The 16,922-nt window shown below is 40.8% G+C and overlaps 3 protein-coding genes across 3 annotated transcripts in view; 2 read left to right on the top strand and 1 right to left on the bottom strand.

The window, feature by feature from the left end:
- Nucleotides 1-1,129: 1,129 nt before the first annotated feature.
- Nucleotides 1,130-8,291, top strand: ACAT2 (acetyl-CoA acetyltransferase 2). The gene is made up of 7 exons (XM_017739534.1): nucleotides 1,130-1,345; nucleotides 2,181-2,298; nucleotides 3,068-3,211; nucleotides 4,266-4,388; nucleotides 5,062-5,216; nucleotides 7,353-7,463; nucleotides 8,035-8,291. Exons 1-7 carry the CDS (start codon nucleotides 1,145-1,147, stop codon nucleotides 8,200-8,202), a joined length of 1,020 nt encoding a protein of 339 aa, XP_017595023.1. The 5' UTR covers nucleotides 1,130-1,144; the 3' UTR covers nucleotides 8,203-8,291.
- Nucleotides 8,292-8,447: 156 nt separating this feature from the next.
- Nucleotides 8,448-16,152, bottom strand: TCP1 (t-complex 1). The gene is made up of 11 exons (XM_017739533.1): nucleotides 15,347-16,152; nucleotides 14,453-14,581; nucleotides 13,971-14,068; nucleotides 13,538-13,648; nucleotides 12,673-12,854; nucleotides 11,965-12,091; nucleotides 11,456-11,631; nucleotides 10,608-10,731; nucleotides 9,485-9,677; nucleotides 9,005-9,168; nucleotides 8,448-8,752 (listed from the first exon to the last, which is right to left on the bottom strand). The coding sequence occupies exons 1-11, from the start codon at nucleotides 15,365-15,367 to the stop codon at nucleotides 8,536-8,538; spliced, it is 1,542 nt and encodes a 513-aa protein (XP_017595022.1). The 5' UTR covers nucleotides 15,368-16,152; the 3' UTR covers nucleotides 8,448-8,535.
- A 315-nt stretch (nucleotides 16,153-16,467) lies between these two features.
- MRPL18 (mitochondrial ribosomal protein L18) overlaps nucleotides 16,468-16,922 on the top strand; it is a 5,039-nt gene continuing 4,584 nt past the window's right edge. Inside the window, exon 1 of the mRNA XM_017739423.1 lies at nucleotides 16,468-16,878. Coding sequence (XP_017594912.1) covers nucleotides 16,468-16,878 — 411 coding nt within the window. The remainder of the gene's footprint in view (nucleotides 16,879-16,922) is intronic.

Raw genomic sequence — 16,922 nt, 5'->3', positions numbered from 1 at the left:
CCTCCGCCCGCGGCCGGGCTCACCCTCTCCGCGGCCGCATCTCTCCGGGGTTGTCCCATTGAAACAGCTCGGGTTTCACATTGCAGGGACGTTATCCCTCGCCATTGGGAACGCGGTGCCTTAACAAAGGACTTGAGAGGCATCGTGGCTGCTTCTCCATACGGTCTGGGTGACTGAAAGGATGGGTTTTTGGAAAGGATCTTGTGGGGAATAGTTCGGGTTTTTTTTAAATCCCTGAAGTTGCCAACAGTGTATGTGTGAATGTCAGTTTCTTTTCTTTGTTACAACATCCTTCTCACCTTGGTCATCTCAGCTCCTAAATTTAACATCCTGAGTAATGGTAACACTGAGATTTTAAGAGCTAGGCCTTCATTTGTGTTTATCTGCAGGACCGATGTGCAAGATCTATGATGCCACTTGTTTGGAGACAAACATTTTGATTCAATGAAAATGTAGCTGGCAGGGAATTGTTTGTCTTGAACTTGCTCCTGCTTTTTCCAGGGTAATGTTTAATCAGCGTAGTCATAGGCAGGTTTGTATTTTAAATGTGGAGGAAGGAAATACATATTTTTATCTTAAAGATGATTCAGATTCCTCTATATTTTTAGCTTGCGGAATGATGTGCTCTCCTTGTCCTTTTCTTTGTGTACAAAGAGCTTTGGCCTGGGGAGATGCAGATGAAGAGTGTTTTCTTAGAATATAGTGATCCTATTATCTCCATCAGGATCACAACAAATACTGGAAGCTTTCAGGTCCATCTGTGCATAGTTGTGCTTTTGGTTTCCATATGAACTTTCAGGGAAAGTTAACTGCTGGTGAGGTACAGAAGATGTCAAAAAGAAACTCTTCAGCAAGAAGCAATTTAAATGATTTCTCATCTTACACAGACAACAGGCTAGGGCTGATCTGAAGTAGTGTTTCATCTGACCTGGCATCAAAAGCAGAGTTGCAGATATAAAACTAGCAGTAGCAGGTGTTAGTTGATCAGCAATATAAATGAAAGAGGTTTCTGTTTATAGATTACTGCTGGGCACTTCTCTACCCACCAGCTGAAAGCAGGAGCAAGCTCTAAATTTTGGTGGAATTGGGGTGTTGTTGTGAACAGTGAAAAGGCAGACATTTGTTTTTTAAGAATAAAAGAAAAATGCTGCCTGTTCCCACAGGTGCTGGCCAGAATCCCGTCCGGCAGGCCAGTGTGGCTGCGGGAATCCCATACTCTGTGCCCGCCTGGAGCTGCCAGATGATCTGCGGGTCGGGCTTGAAGGCAGTGTGCCTGGCTGCTCAGTCCATACTGACGGGAGACTCCAGCATCGTGGTTGCAGGAGGCATGGAAAGCATGAGCAAGGTAAAGCATAGGATCGCAGTCACATTGCACCAACGTACTGGGAGCAAAGAACCCGATGTTGAAACCCCGTGTTTCCAGGCTGGCGCCTGGGGGCCGATCGAAAGGGTTGCTTGCTTACGAATGAATTTACACATACAGCAGTTGACTTCAGTAGTGTGCTTTTAAAAAAAGGAAAAGACCTCATACTGTAGCTACTGAAAAGGTGTGCTGCAAACACACACTGCATTTAAAATTCCATTTTCATTTCCATTCAGCTCTGTTGTGGTGAATGATTTGCCTGTGACAGCTGGCAGTAGACAGGATTTTCGTATTGCAAGAAGCCCAGAGAAGGAATAACTGAAAATGTTATTGTTCGCTAAGCAATTAGAGCCTGGAAAGAAAGCAAAGCAGTTTTATTTCAAGGTGTTCATCCCAAGGCTGTATTCAGGAATGGGTCTGAGATGGTCTGATGCCCAAGAAATGGATGGCCTCTTCGGCCCGGGCTCAGCTGCCTGTGCAGAGAGTGATGTTGACATTCCCTGGCAGCAGAGTGCAGTTGGGAACTACCTGGAGCAGGCTAGTAGGATGGAGAGCCACAGCCCCAGGAATGATAGATTTGGTCTGTGGAGAGGAAACAACACTTGCAGTGTGGTGATCTGCTACCAGGGGAATGCAGAGGCCAAATGGCACACCAGCTGGCAGGCTCTGGAGGGACAGGCAGAGCAGGCAGCTGGAGAGACTGCCAGGATTTGGGATGGGTACCTCCAGCCAGCAGGCAGGGATTTCTTCAATGGTCTGGCTGAATTGTGAACTGGAGATGCAAACATCTGACTCGTTTCGAAATACCCTCTTGCAGGCTCCTCATGTCATTCACATGCGAGCTGGGGTGAGAATGGGAGAGGCTTCCTTGCAGGACACTATAATCCTTGATGGCCTTACAGATGCTTTTTATCAGTACCATATGGGCATAACAGGTAAGTGGTGACAGTCCGTAAAATGAGATGGTCAACTGAAAGAGTTCACTGACAGGAAATCTCAGAAATCTAAAGTTACAAATAATGTGTTTCAAGCTCTCCTTATGTTTTAGTCATGAAAAAGAAAGAAAGAAGTACATAATATTGAAAGGCATTGAAGGCATTTTCCATTTTGTTTGTAAAGCTACTGTTTTGGGTTTTTCTTCTGTCTGAACTAATGTGTCTGCATCTCTTCTACATCTGAGAAATTTAATTTCAGAAAAAAAAATAAACAGAATAATCCCTGTATGTAACTGGAGCATTCAGCAGCACAGATTTACAGTGGGGAGGAGTTACGCAAAGTGTCCCGTTGATATGCGTGGTTCTACAACTTGAGGTTATTGCACCCTGGATGGGATGGTCAGCCAACTGCTTTTCCAGACCCTGCTTATGAGACAAAGTGACTTCAGAACTGTTAGCTTTTCTGAAGTGGCTGTAGAGAAATCTGAGCATAGTAATTCAGAGAAGCAATAAGCTAGAAAAGCTTGTTTGTATTTGATTTAATTTGATATATCATCTGGGAGGAGATTCCACACAGAAATTTTAAACCTCAAGTGAAAATATAGTAGAGAATCATGAGTAAACAAAATGAGGAAATCTGAATGAAAACCATTCAGCATAGTCAGCTGCTTCCTACAGCAAACATTAATGACTACATTTGTGCTTAAAATTTTGCAACTTAAAATTTTGGCATTTCCTGATGGCAGTTTGCATTTTGTTCCTGTTTCAGCTGAAAATGTGGCCAATCAGTGGCAAGTCAGCAGAGGGGAACAAGACCAACTTGCTGTACAGTCACAAAACAGGGCAGAGGCAGCACAGAAAGCTGGCTATTTTACAAAAGAAATTGTTCCTGTTCTTGTACCGTCTAAAAAAGGTAAGTGTGAGTGGATGATGAGAGCTGACTTTAGGGAAAAAAATCTGCTATGTCTCCTGTAATCTGCTATGTCTCCTGTAATCAGTGGATGGTTTCCCACTTACACATGCTTTTTGTGAGCATGTAACCTGTTGCTCTCTTTTTCAGCTTTCAGTAGTTATATTTTAAATAAGAGAGAAGCAACTCAAATGTGGAATATCTCAGTGTAGTTTTCTGCAAATACTACCACTGTGTTTTACTGGAGATAGAATAACAACCTAGACAAAGCACTAACTTAACATAGGCTTGGATATGGTACCAAAATCAGTAATTTTCATTTTGTTAAGACTCCTGCTGCACCAAACTTAAAACAGTCATGTTGATCTGACAAACCTTGCCCACCTAGTAAAATACACAGTGACAATAATTAGGGTTACTAGTTGATTATGTAGTCAGGTTACATATATTGGGTATATTTCTCTTTAGGTGACGGATATAAACAGACCTATTAAGATGTCTCTTTCTAGAGCAGGGGAATTCCCCAGCTCCTTGTGAGTTAGATGCAAAGACTAAATTTTCAAAAAAGAAATCAAGAATCAGTGTTTCAATATTTCCATTGAATAGACCCTGCAGAAAAAGTCCTGGCATTAGGCAGGCTGCAAACTAACGGAGGGATTTCATGATACCCGTTTAGATGATAATATTTAGTGACACTTGACAGCTCTTTGTAGCGAGATTACTAGAAGTATTGTTTGAAATACAACCTCCTGCGGAAAGAGAAGCTATTGGGTTAGGAAAAGCAAGAACAATACTGACTTTTGCACAACTAGACAGTATTTTAGCTGCTAGTGTTTGTCTTAGAAAATCTGAGCTGTCTGCCCTGCCAGAAGGAGCTGGAGGGTTACAGCAGTTAACTCCCTTGAGTTGGAAGCTGTCTCCAACATAAGAATGCCTTGTTGGTTGAAAGGAATATGGTGCATATTCCCACTCAGCCTGTTGTTTTTGCTGTCGTTCTGTTTGAGATGTGTGTGTGTGTGATTAGACCCTCCTGTGAGCATAATGCTCTGTTTTGCAGGTCCTATAGAAATTAAAACAGATGAACACCCTCGACATGGGAGCAACTTGGAAACAATGGCAAAGTTAAAACCCTGTTTCCTAACAGATGGAACTGGGACAGTAACAGCAGCTAATGCTTCAGGTTGGTCCATCTGGCTTGAATGAAATAGAAAAGAACAGTAGGTGCTTATGGCTCAAGGCAGGGTCTCTGTGAGAGGTGTGGCTGCTGTGTGTTTACTGCTTTGCAGGAAATGGCAATGTGTTTGACTACGTAGGTAGAACTCCATTTTAGATGTGGTGGAGGATTTCTTTTGTTTCCTTGTTTTCTATGAAACAATACAAGAGTTTGGACAATAACAGCAATATTTGATAGGCTGGAAAGAATATTTCCTTTTAAAACTAAGAGTTTCTGATACTGCAGATCTGGAGAATGGAAGACTTAATGATTCATGTTTGAAAATGTTACTCCTGTGGGACTGCCACAAGCAGCTTTTAAACATCTTCCTTTGTCTTTATGCTGCCCCTCCCAAAGCCTGCCTAATAAATCTGATGTACTTCTTTTTCAGATTGTACTTTGATTCTTCCACCTGCTCATTTCCAAATAGAATCAACAAGGTGTCACATTTACACCAATATAGTTTGAAGTGTTTGTGGCAGAGAACAGACTTGGCTGATATGAACAATACTGACCTAAACCAGTAAATGATTTGTGATTTTTGTTCTGTCTAGATTGTGATCTTATGCAAGCAGGAGAAAGTGGTACAGTAAAAGCCAAAAGCCCAACAAATACGTACAAGTTGTTTGTTACTCCACAGGTTTAAATGATGGAGCTGCAGCTGTTCTTCTAATGAAGAAATCGGAAGCTGCTAGGAGAGGTCTTATGCCTTTGGCTCGGATTGTATCTTGGGCTCAGACAGGCATAGATCCATCTATTATGGGAGTAGGGCCCATTTCAGCAATAAGGAAAGCTGTAAGTAATCACTCATCTATGTATCTATTATGTTAAAACTCTTGCTTGTAATTGCTTTTTGTTTTCTAGCCATGTCTTGGTTTCACCCTGTTCTGAAGAAAACTTAGTAGGAAAAAAGTAAACCATGTGAAAAAAAAATACTCAAAATAGTGTAGTATATAAGATTTGGAATCCTAGTGCTACTAGGGGAGTACCTACTTGTTGGAAAAAGAAAACCCAAATGTATAGGTGTATGAATGGACTTCAGAGCATAAACTAGTCAGGTTTGTGGAAGGGTACCTAGATAACCTAGGAGGCTGAAGATCAGATTTCAGGGATGTGTATAATTAACCAAATTATGGGATAATTTGGTCCTGCTGTGATATGGTTCTGATGCTGTGTCTGGCCAGGTTAATTTTCAGATCATTGCCTGATTGTATTTGCAATAGTACAACACTGAGGGAAGGGCCACTGAGTGCCATCTGCATTAGCAAATGGGATGGTGCCCTTTGTGTTTCAGTTTGGCCTGCAAAAAGCTTGGAGTTTACAAATTGGATTCCTTTCAGGTGTAACTGAACAGGAAGGTGCATTCCAAAGCCACATCTATCGTGCTCAGACCATTACTGCACCCACCGATGTACTCAGTGCTCAGTCCACAGGACAAGGTTCTCAATGCCCCAGTGAGCATCCCTGCTGGTACCATGCTGCTTCCTAATACAGATGTAGCCCATGGCAGCCCCAGCTGATTATTTGTTAAAGCTTAGCTATGAAATTGAGCATGAAAAGAGCTCTTGTACAGCTAAGAACAGATTTACTTTAATATTCCTTATTTTTTTTAATACTGTGTAAAAGGCCTTATTTTGTTCACCTCTGAAATGTCCTGGCACTGTGGAGCTCTGATTTGAACTCACCAAGTTCTGTGGCTTTTGACAAGAAAATCAGAACTATAATGCTAAAGCTTTTTCTTACCAGATTTCAAACTGCTAGTTAAAATGAAGGGTGCAGTAACTGCATATACAATACAGAATTTTAGTTTAAACTGTGGAACAGGCAAGCTGTGCCTGTAACTGTATAGATACTATGAAAAAGGGCACACTACTCCTTCATAGAGCATGGTCCTAGAAACAGCAAGTTCATGGCTTTGATCCCATATATATGGGCCTTTCACTTAAGAGTTGGACTCGATGATCCTCATGAGTCCCTTCCAGCTCAGAAGATTCTGTGATTCTGTGATTAAACTTCGTAATGGGCGTTATCACATGTTCACACCCTCCATATATTACGCTTATCACTTCAAAACTGTAGCACTTTATCGTGAGAGAATATGTTGAGTGTTACAATAACATAGTATATATCTTAAGCTTTTTCCAGAAGAATGGGATACTCCATACGGTCTTTATTTTATCTAGTAGAAAAAGGCTTTCCTCCTTGACTGTAGCCTCAGAGGTGCACCAGTCTGGCTAGCTTATGTTGTGAAATGTCATTATGATTACTCTGCTGATGAAGTATTGCTGTTAGAAACAAAGCGAGTGGAAGTAAAAATGTACATATGTGAAACATGCCTAAGCCTGTACCAGAGTAGGCAATTGCATCACAAGTTTCTCAAGTGAAAACATGAGCCAAACCATCTTCCAAAATAGTCACCCATGAGAAGCTTGAAGTGGCAACTTCCACTGTAAAGGCAGGAGAGACTGGACAAATTGGATGTGGCACTGATCACTAATGGTTGACACCTCACTATTTCCAGTGTAAAAGTCTCTAATAAGTAGAGACTCCCTAATGGAGTCAGACTACATCCTAAAAAAATTGCTTTTAATCTGTTAAAGCCTACTTTTGAATCCAGTGCTTGTTCTAGTAAGGGCACCACATACAGCTGGATTTTCACAATTGCACCACCACCACTACACGTGTAAAATTAGTCAAGATTTTTATGAGCAGCCAGCATTATTACAGTACATTGTACTGACTTGTCTGACACTGAAGTTTTGTCTGTAGTCTTCAAGGATTCTCTCATCAACACTGGCTATAAAAAACTTTTCCTTCAAATTTTTTGAAGTGGTAGCTTCAAATCACCCAATTTACATCTTAGGAGAAGCTGCTTCTGGTGCTAAGGAAGACCTAAAAGATAATAAGGTCCTATTTGTATTGTTTTCTCAGATTGACAAAGCTGGCTGGACTCTGGAACAAGTTGACTTGTTTGAAATTAATGAAGCCTTTGCATCACTCTCTGTTGCAATAGCAAAAGAACTGAAAGTAAATCCAGAAAAGGTAATGATTTGTAAGCTGCCATTTATTTGTAGGCTGGCATTAGTTTACCTCTTGTAACTCAAACTTATCCCATTCTGTGCATCTGGATTGTAAGGGTGAGCACAGCTCTCTTGCAATCACTTTAAGCAAATAGGGTGGGAGCCCCAGCACGCATTTCCTCACACTGCTCTGTCTGCTGGCTTTGCTAGCAGTTTCCCAACTGAACAAGTTCCAACGTGTTTGCAGTGGATTTTTATGCAAATCTAGGCAACTGCTCAAGCATAGTTAATTCAGAATTTGAAATTGCTGCTTCACGTGTATTTGCCACAGTATTCTTTTAGTGATGGCAAAAAGCACAGGTATTATTCTCCCCTCCCTAAATTTACCTGTTATCTTCAGAGTGAAGACAGAAGAAATACTGGTTATTACCAGCTGTTGCACTCATATGCCCTTTCTTGTATGGAATGGTGTTTGTGGTTTCAAGCTCACACATAGTCAAGGGCTAGATCCCAGCAAAGTCATTTATGCTTAAAGTCAGCTAAGCTAGTTAAATGTTTTGACTGTCTATATTGGCTTTTTTTTTCTGTTTTAGGTCAATATACAAGGTGGAGCTATTGCTCTTGGCCACCCTCTGGGCGCCTCTGGTTGTCGCATCCTTGTAACTCTTCTCTATGCACTGGAACGAACTGGTGGAAAACGTGGTGTTGCTGCTCTCTGTATAGGAGGAGGAATGGGAATAGCCATGTGCATTGAGAGATAAATGTGAGGGAATGAATGAACAGCTAGTGTTAACTAGCTTTGAAACATTTTACTAATAAACTAATAAACTTCTAATAACAGAGCCTAAAACTGTTTTGCCTAAAATTAAGTAAGTTTACACCATTACTTCTTGACAAAGAGGTTAGTGGTTATTGCAGGCACTCTAGTTGTTAACACACACTAGAGCTTAACTTCTCACTGCAAGGACCAAACTTGCTTTTAAAAATTAGTTTGTTCACAAGAAAATAGCAGCAACATTCAACCACTTGTTTTATTAACATTTTAGTTATAAGAGTGGGAAGTGTAAGTGAAACAAACATAAATAAAGCCTAAGTTATTCTTCAAGTGCTCCAGACTGAACTGCATCCTCATAGCACCCTCCTCTCTCTTCTTTAGTTTCAGGGTGCAGTTTGATAAGGTCATCAATTCGGAGAATAGTAATTGCAGCTTCTGTTGCAAACTTGAGGCTCTTGGTTTTGACCATGGTTGGTTCAAAGACACCAGCTTGCTTGTTATCACGAGGTTTTCCATTGATCAAGTCAAGACCAATCCTGCAAAGAAGGAATGCTGTCAGATGGAGAGGGAGAAACAGCAGAAATACAGCTGGGAGTATCCTGTGTAACTCCTGCTTCGTTACAGCAATACATACATACAACTGAAGGGCAGGGGCAAAGGAGTTCACCGAAAACATACATTCTTTTTTTACTATGCAAATCATGGTTCAGTGAACTGGGAGAACAATTTTCCATCTAGGTCACCAGCCCACATCACTTTTACTAGCCTTCTAACAGACAGATACTTGCCATTTCAGATTTTTGCGATCTGGGTTAACTTGAGCCTCATTGTGGAATGCTCTCAACTTTGCAACAAGATCTGTGGCATCCTGAGCAGCATTTACTGCCAGTGTATTTGGAATTACTAAGAGGGATCTTGCAAATTCTGCTATTGCAAGTTGTTCACGTGATCCCTAGAAAGAGGAAAAAAATTTTAAACCAATAGTTACAACTGGAGAGGAAAAAAATACAGCCATGATCAAGAACAGCGCTAACTGGTAGGGGTTTTCACATGCAAAACCTGTGTTACAGTCAAAGAACCAGAGAGTCTAATTATCAGAGAAAGAATTAACTCATATCCTCCATTTTAAAGAACCATCTTAGATTCTATAAGATGATTAGGTTTTCATGAACCACAGAAATTACTTCTAACAGATGAAAATAAAAGCTTGGAGATTAATTGTGCAAATCTAACGCATACACACCACTGAGTCTCTGTGCAAGACTTACCATGCTGGTTGCATAATTTTCAAGATATATTGAAAGTGCTGCCTCTACAGCACCACCACCTGGGACAACAGACTTGGATTCCAAAACCCTTTTGACAACACAGAGAGCATCATGTATAGATCGTTCCATTTCGTCACACATGAAGTCATTGGCTCCTCGTAAGATAATTGATGCTGAAGTACGAGCCTTTGTACTAAGGATAAAAGGAATCAGAAGTCAGCTGTGCTGAATGAAATCTAAATTAAAATTATTCTTGGTAAATTTTTTCTTCTAAAGCAGAATTCGGTTGAGCCTCATTTTTTCAACATTTAAAAGAAAATCTTAACATTGTTATGCCCCCTTGCAGGATACATACATTGTAACTTAGTAAGTCACTATTTTAATTTCTAACATGCAAGAACCTTTGAGTTTTAGTCTTTTAAAGAAAGCTACCTGTCAGAGTATGATGACGTTTTCCCATCAAAGAGGGGAAAGTGTACTTAGGTATTAAGAAAGACCCCTTTTGCACAGCCCTCAAAAAAGCTAATGACTGCCAACGTAATAAAACAGGCTGTCACCAGGTACCCGACACACGAGTGCCATGGGCAGAGCATTTCATTCACACACAAATGACACTACAGGAACATGAACACCCAGAAGGGATATTGAAACAGTGGAAAAGTTACTATCCAAAGTATGTTCTCATGAAATGAACTGATACTCAAGTCTTCAGGTACCAGACAGCAGTGACACCAGCACAAGCGAACACTGTCTTTCAAAACAAATTGAAAGATTTAGCTCGCACCTCTTTATTCAGATGAAATTAACTAAGACAGTACCTATTTCCCTTCACTGTCTCTAAAGGGAAGCCAGTTTAGAAACATTTGTTTATAAACAAAAATTTAAGTAAATCTGTCTAGCAATCTGATTGTCTCATATGCTGGTTGACAAAGAGTGTCCAGCTCCAGCAAAAGAGATCAAATACTGATACTCTCACCTCTAATTTGCACTGGATTTGTGTACCCTTTCCCATGTGTGTAACTATTCCAACCACTTAGATAGCATGAAGTAAATAAGTGGAATTTTATCTCAAACGTAGCAGAGAACACATACAGAACTTGAGTGTTTTTAGAAGGATCCTTACTTCTTGATTAAAATCAGCTCATCATCGCAGATTCTCTCTTGGATCACCTCTTCTGCCTGTCCCAGCATTAATGCCTCAAAACTCTCCTCACCTTCAAGGTTTGCAAGGGTTGAACATATGGTTGCTTTAACAAACAAACAACAAAGTGAAGTTAACATTCAATTTCTGCACATCATCCTTTGCCCACTACCAATAGGCATACAGGAAGAAAAACAGAAATAAAAGCTGTGTTAAATAGATTTTTCTTGAACAGCACTTCTAGTTCTCAGGCAGCAATTCAATATTTCAGTTTATAACTGATAAACTGGCTGCTTCTTTTGTTCAACTTTTACAGTGCTTCCTCTTCCACGGCCAGTACAAGTTCCCATGCTTTACCACAATGAAAATATTTTCTTCCAAATTTAAGAACTGACAGATAAAAATCTGTACAGGACCAGATTTTTTTTAAAGTATGCATTTAGTGATTTAGGAGTTCTTCATTCGTCTTGAACTATGTAAACAATGTACTTAACTGTCTAAACAGAGGCTTATGAATGCATGCATAATAAAAACTTCTAAATAAATACAGATTATGGCTCCCATTTCCACAAGAGGCCAGTCTTGACAGTGCAAGGCAGCTTCTTCTCCCTCCCCTGTAAATCTTCAGCAATCAAGTCTTACAGTAGTCATCTACTTTGACAAAGGTCATTTAAAAGCAACAGTAAAGCTAAAAAGAAGTGGCTTAGCTTTACTCATCCTGACCTTGGATGTTAAGAAGCCGTATTTTAAAAATCAGTAACAAGTACCCTAACAACAGCTTCTACTTTGAAGAATAAATTTATAAACCAGTTATTCGTATACAGACATACCTCCCGATGCCTTAGCAATCCGCTTAAGGTCCTTTTTTACAACTCTTCGTACTGCCATAGCTCCAGCATCAACAAAGTATTTCAGACACATATCATCAATACCTCCAGTGGTGAGAATAACATTGGCACCAGTGGCCAGAATCTTCTGGATTCTTTCTTTGGTAATATCTGACTCTCTGCAAAGATTAATGTCAAAGTTATAAAAAGGTATCCAAAAGTATACCACCACATCCTGTCAGCCCACTTCCTGAAACCCTTAATGCAGAGCTCTGCAAGAATGGACCACTGCACAAACATACTTGCATCTCTTGAAAACTGACTTAATACTAGTTCTGCCTCCAGAAGTGAAGACTTCTTCCATTAGTATTTGGTATTGCTGGGAAATGCTAACATTCAAAACATTTTTTACCTCTTGCACTCAGCCAAATCTACATCAAGCCATCTCAACTGACGAGATCAAATCAAGCCTGTGAAACCCCACTGCCTCAGTTATTCAAGCTTCCACACACCTCTGCCTTATCTGGTCCAGCTTCTCAGGGTCTGAGATAACAACCTGAACACCAAGCTTCATTTTTGCTTTCTGCAGGCTGAAGTCAAGGCATGCAATCTTTGCATTAAGTATTCTCTTGGTCATACCTGATGAGGAAAAATAAGAAGAAGGATTTTGTCAAATAGAGTTAACATAACATCAAGTTAGCATTAGAGATTAAAATTAATGTTACTTTCACATTTCAGATTTCTACTGTTTACTTCTCCACCTCCAGTTCTGCCCTACTGCAGAAAAAGCTAATAAAGACTTTCCTGTGTTACCTTTTTATATATGGTCCCCAAAACATGAATGACCATTACAATGTGACCTATCAGTCTCACATCCTGTGAGTTACCTAATCACAGCAAGGCTCTGCTAAATGAAACAGTCCCCCACAAACCTAGCACTGGCTCCGCAAGGGAAGTGCTCAAGTTCCACCAGAACACAGTGTTACCTTGCTGACACTGAGCTACAGCAACTTACCAACACTTTGTGCATCACTGCTAGCTGGGAGACTCTAGTCTAAGAAACACTGGTGAAGTGCAGTATTTTGTGTTCTTGTTTAATTGTCCTGGAACTGAAAACCCACATGGATTTGCAACGAATGCAGCCAGTTCAAAAAGCCACACAGAAAGACGAAGAGGACTGAGCTGACACAAAAGATTTCTGAAACACAGCCTGTTCTTACCCTGTGAGCCCACCACGCAGTTCAGAGCATAACCGTTCACAAGAATGCTCTCTTTTTGGCTGCGGCCATGGGCCTTCAGAACATTAACCGAGTTGATGGGGTACCGAGCCTGACCCTTCTGGTCTGTGTATTTAACTGCCAGTGCAGCATCCACCACCATGTTAGCAAAGAAATCACCATCACTGAAAGGCTGTTAAGGTTAAAACTGAAGAAGGAAACTAGTATCATGCTTAAGAAAAAAAAACCAAAACAAACCATGAACAGAAATAACTGAAAGTGCTAAAACTAAGTTTCCAAAAAAGAACTTCAGAAAGGCAAGAAAGTGCTAGCTCTCCAGCTCTCTTTATCATTGTCTTAAAGGAATGAGTCATTCTAAAAGCTGAAACACTGCTAGAAAAATTATGACAGACTACCATGATGCCTGCATTTTATGTACCTTTTGTTCCTTAAGTAAAATACATATCCTATGTTTGGCCAGCACAAAAGCTAAAAATGCAGGGGTTTCTGTGCCCACGGAGTAAAATTCAACTTTCTTTCCTCCAGATTCACTTCCCAGGTACTTCTGTAACACATTCTTCCACTCAAACAACTCTTTATCTAGCCTCCCTAACAAGCAATGCAATTATTAGGAAACAATACCCTTTTAAAGCTATCCTGCCAACCCAGATTTAAATGAACTGGGAAGAGTTTGAACATGTTTTCCCATGCCAGATCACAGTTATCTGTAAAACCCCTGTTACAAACACAACAGCTTCACTACTGTGTCATGTTCATAAAAACTGCTGCAAAGGATACTCTGGCCTAGCTACTCAAGCTCTCTAAACAACCACTCTCACTTCACTCACTTGATCAAGTTAAAGGATACACTCCTATAATTTTCGAGGACATTGATGTTTTAGCAGCATTAATTAGGCACTCCCTGCCCAGCTCATCTGTGTTAATAACAAGATTTTCATTGATGTAGCGAACAGCTTCCCTGTAAAATAAAGACAAATACACTGGTCCAGAACCACCCCCACAAAAAGACAAAAACTTACATGTTTTCAGCTCTCCTAAATGTTACCTCGAAGAACAAAGGGATAAAATCAATTAATCTCCAAGGACGGTAACATGACAGTCATTCCATTATGTGATTACAGAAATACAATTTAAAAAAAACCCAAAACACATGAAAACACAACCCAGACCAACAAAAACCCCACCACCCCTGCAACAAACCACCAAATTCCACTTGGTGCCAAAAAGTCTGTATTAACGCAGTCACAAAATACAGAAATTCAACTGTATCAGTTTCTTACTTGCAGGCAAGTCGGTATCCACCAATAATGGAGGTAGGATGAATTTTCTGTTTCACCAGCTCATCTGCATTTTTGAGAAGTTCTGCAGCAATAATTACCTGTTTGAAATACAAACACTAAATCCGTGCATCCCACACAAGCAAAGAAACTACCTTGTGCAATGCACAACTAAAACCAGTTTCTGACATGAGGTGAGAGCCTACCCAATTCCAACCCCCACCAAGGTATCTGAAGTCTCAGGCAAGTTTTTGACACTCAGTATCCTTGGTACTTTACTTTTACTTCTCACAGTCATTAAAAATTAAAAAACTAAATTCAGCCTCTATCATCAACCTTTGAGACAGGAAAAGATCAATAATGAAACAGAAGTAAGCAAATTCCCTTCCGGAGCACCACTTTGCATATGGAAACTAGTATCTCTAGAGAATACTAAATCTAAACACTGACTTTTGATATGTCTGCCTGTAAAACTTGCTACATACCACTGAGGTGGTCCCATCACCAACTTCTTTGTCTTGCAGGTCTGCCAGCTCACAAAGGACTTTTGCAGCAGGATGTTCCACTTCTAGCAGTTTCAGAATGGTTGCACCATCATTAGTAATGGTCACGTCCTGATTTTCAGGAATCAAACGTGAATATGATGTACATTTCTATCACACTTTCACTGTTGTGTTTCAGAACATTCATACAAATAGAAATTAATTAATCTTCGCAATTGCCCATAAAATAACTACTTATACCAAAACTTTTCTGCGACTTTTTAACCAGGAGTCCCATTCTAACAACGGAAATGTTACTAGTGCAGAATCTGCACTTTCTTTTGATCAGAAAAGCCTTTTTGGTACAGAAACTCATCACACATTTTGCAAATATTGGATTAGTAGTCATGCAATGACCTCCCTCTAACACAGTATTTTATTACAGCAGCCTGGAAAATGACAAACTTTCTACAATTGCTTGAAATATTTTGAAGTACAAAATATTGCTTAAAAATTTGTTATGAGATTACTAGATTTTTTTTTTTTTTGGTTATTTCTCCTAATGTGGAGATCGGGACATACAAGTCAGCACCTGTTAAACTTGATTTAAATGATGAAACTCACTTCTTGCAATCTGACCAGTATTTTAAGTGGTTACAAGAACTTACCTACAGAAAAGAAATAACTGTACCACATAAATTACCACCACAATAGCTGGAACTAAAATGATGTAACACACATTACCCAATACTCAATTTTACCACAGTTCTCCCACCCCTCTCAGAACCATGGAAAAAACAGGCACGTGCACATTAGGCCTATGAAGCACACTAAGTAGAAGCACTTTTACACAGGAATACAAATCCTCCTGACACTTCTTAAAGTAATATTACTTACCCCAATATCATCCACCAACATCTTATCCAGACCAACTGGCCCAAGAGAACTCTTCACAATATTGGCAATAGCAGATGCAGCAGTAACTGAATAAATGAAAGAAGTAAGAAAAGAAGAGTTTTATCTTCCCAACTTCAGGATGATTCTCAGATTTATAAGAAACTGTGCCAAGAACCAACAAATCAGAAACTTGACAATAAGTGATCTCCTCTACGATTACAATGCAGCCTATCCAACCTGAAGCTTTACCTTACTTTGCTAGGCTTGCTGCTACTAAAAAACTACCATCTGTGCCAAACTTCACTCTTCCCTCCTAGCTGGTTTAGCTAGCTAACCTGGCAAAACTGACTGACCAGAAGAAGAATGCCTCCTCTGCTGTCTGGATAAGATGGAGTCTGAGGAGGACTGAGGTCAGAGGAGCAGTGGTGTTAGATTAGGAGGGGTTGGTAGCACTGCTGCTTTTGACTGCAGCAAGCAGAGACTTCACTTTCATTTAGTCCTCAGTTCTGGGCAGACAGAACAATGGTATCACCACACATCAATTAGTAAAACATCTTTTGGTCCATATCAGGTCTGTGACTGAAATAAAACATTTACTTCTCCAACTAAGTCACCGAAAAGTGACCTTTGAGTCATTGCTAAAACAACACAAAGCCTCCAAAACATCGGCTTATTTAAAGGTTGTTCTGCCATCTTCATATAGGAAAAAGATACAATCAACCTTTTCCTTCAGACCATGGCAAGTTTTTCTCTATCCCACAAGCATAGCCACTTTATCTAGAAATTGAAAAAGTGGTAGTTAAATGGGAATAGTTATAACTCAGAGACCTTCAAACACCACAAGAATTTCTTTTGTTTAGGAGAATTAATGGCAGCATTCTGTAAGAAATAACGTTGTACCAAAGGTGCCATTATTACGCGGAATCTAACTCGTGAATTAAAGGAAGACTCATAAATTTTAAGTGGTCTGCCTAAAGTATCATCAGAGCTACATGAACCAATCTCAGTTTGATCAGGAAGCAAGTCTTCGGCTTCTTCCTTTGTCTTTTGGCTACTCAGAATCTGAGATCGGTCTCGGAATTTGCAGCCTTCCCCCAGGACTTGGGGTACAATCCTGAGCAATGGGTAGCGCGTTTGAGAATTACAGTTACAGACACACATCTCGACGGCGGTCCCCATTTTCCGAAGCAGGTTATTTCCCTGTGCCGGTCACCAGGGAGCTTCCCCAGCTGCCCCTTCCCCTGCAGAACTCCCCGCAGGCCTTGCCGGCTCACGGCCTACGCGGTCGGGACGGGGCAAAGCGACCTCCGTGCAGCAGCCGCCCTGCCCCGCTGTTTGCTGCTACCAAGGGAAGGAGGGCGGGGGACGCGGGATCCCGTCGCCACTTGGACTCCTGCAAGCGGGGCGGGATGGCGTGTGCTCCACGTCCACCTCCCTCCCTCCTTCCTTTCTTCCCTCCCTGCACGCAGCGGCGGCCCGGGACGGAAGGAATCTATCGAGAGGAGAGGCTGCTCCCGGGCAGACCAGGGCGGGTGAGCACATGGCAGGGGTGACCATGGCCGCGCCATGTTCGCTT

This window comes from Corvus brachyrhynchos, unplaced genomic scaffold (genome assembly GCF_000691975.1).
Source record: "Corvus brachyrhynchos isolate BGI_N302 unplaced genomic scaffold, ASM69197v1 scaffold14, whole genome shotgun sequence".
Lineage (NCBI taxonomy): Eukaryota > Metazoa > Chordata > Aves > Passeriformes > Corvidae > Corvus > Corvus brachyrhynchos.
Note: the sequence above shows the minus strand (reverse complement) of the source record. Positions and strands in the feature narration are given on the sequence as shown.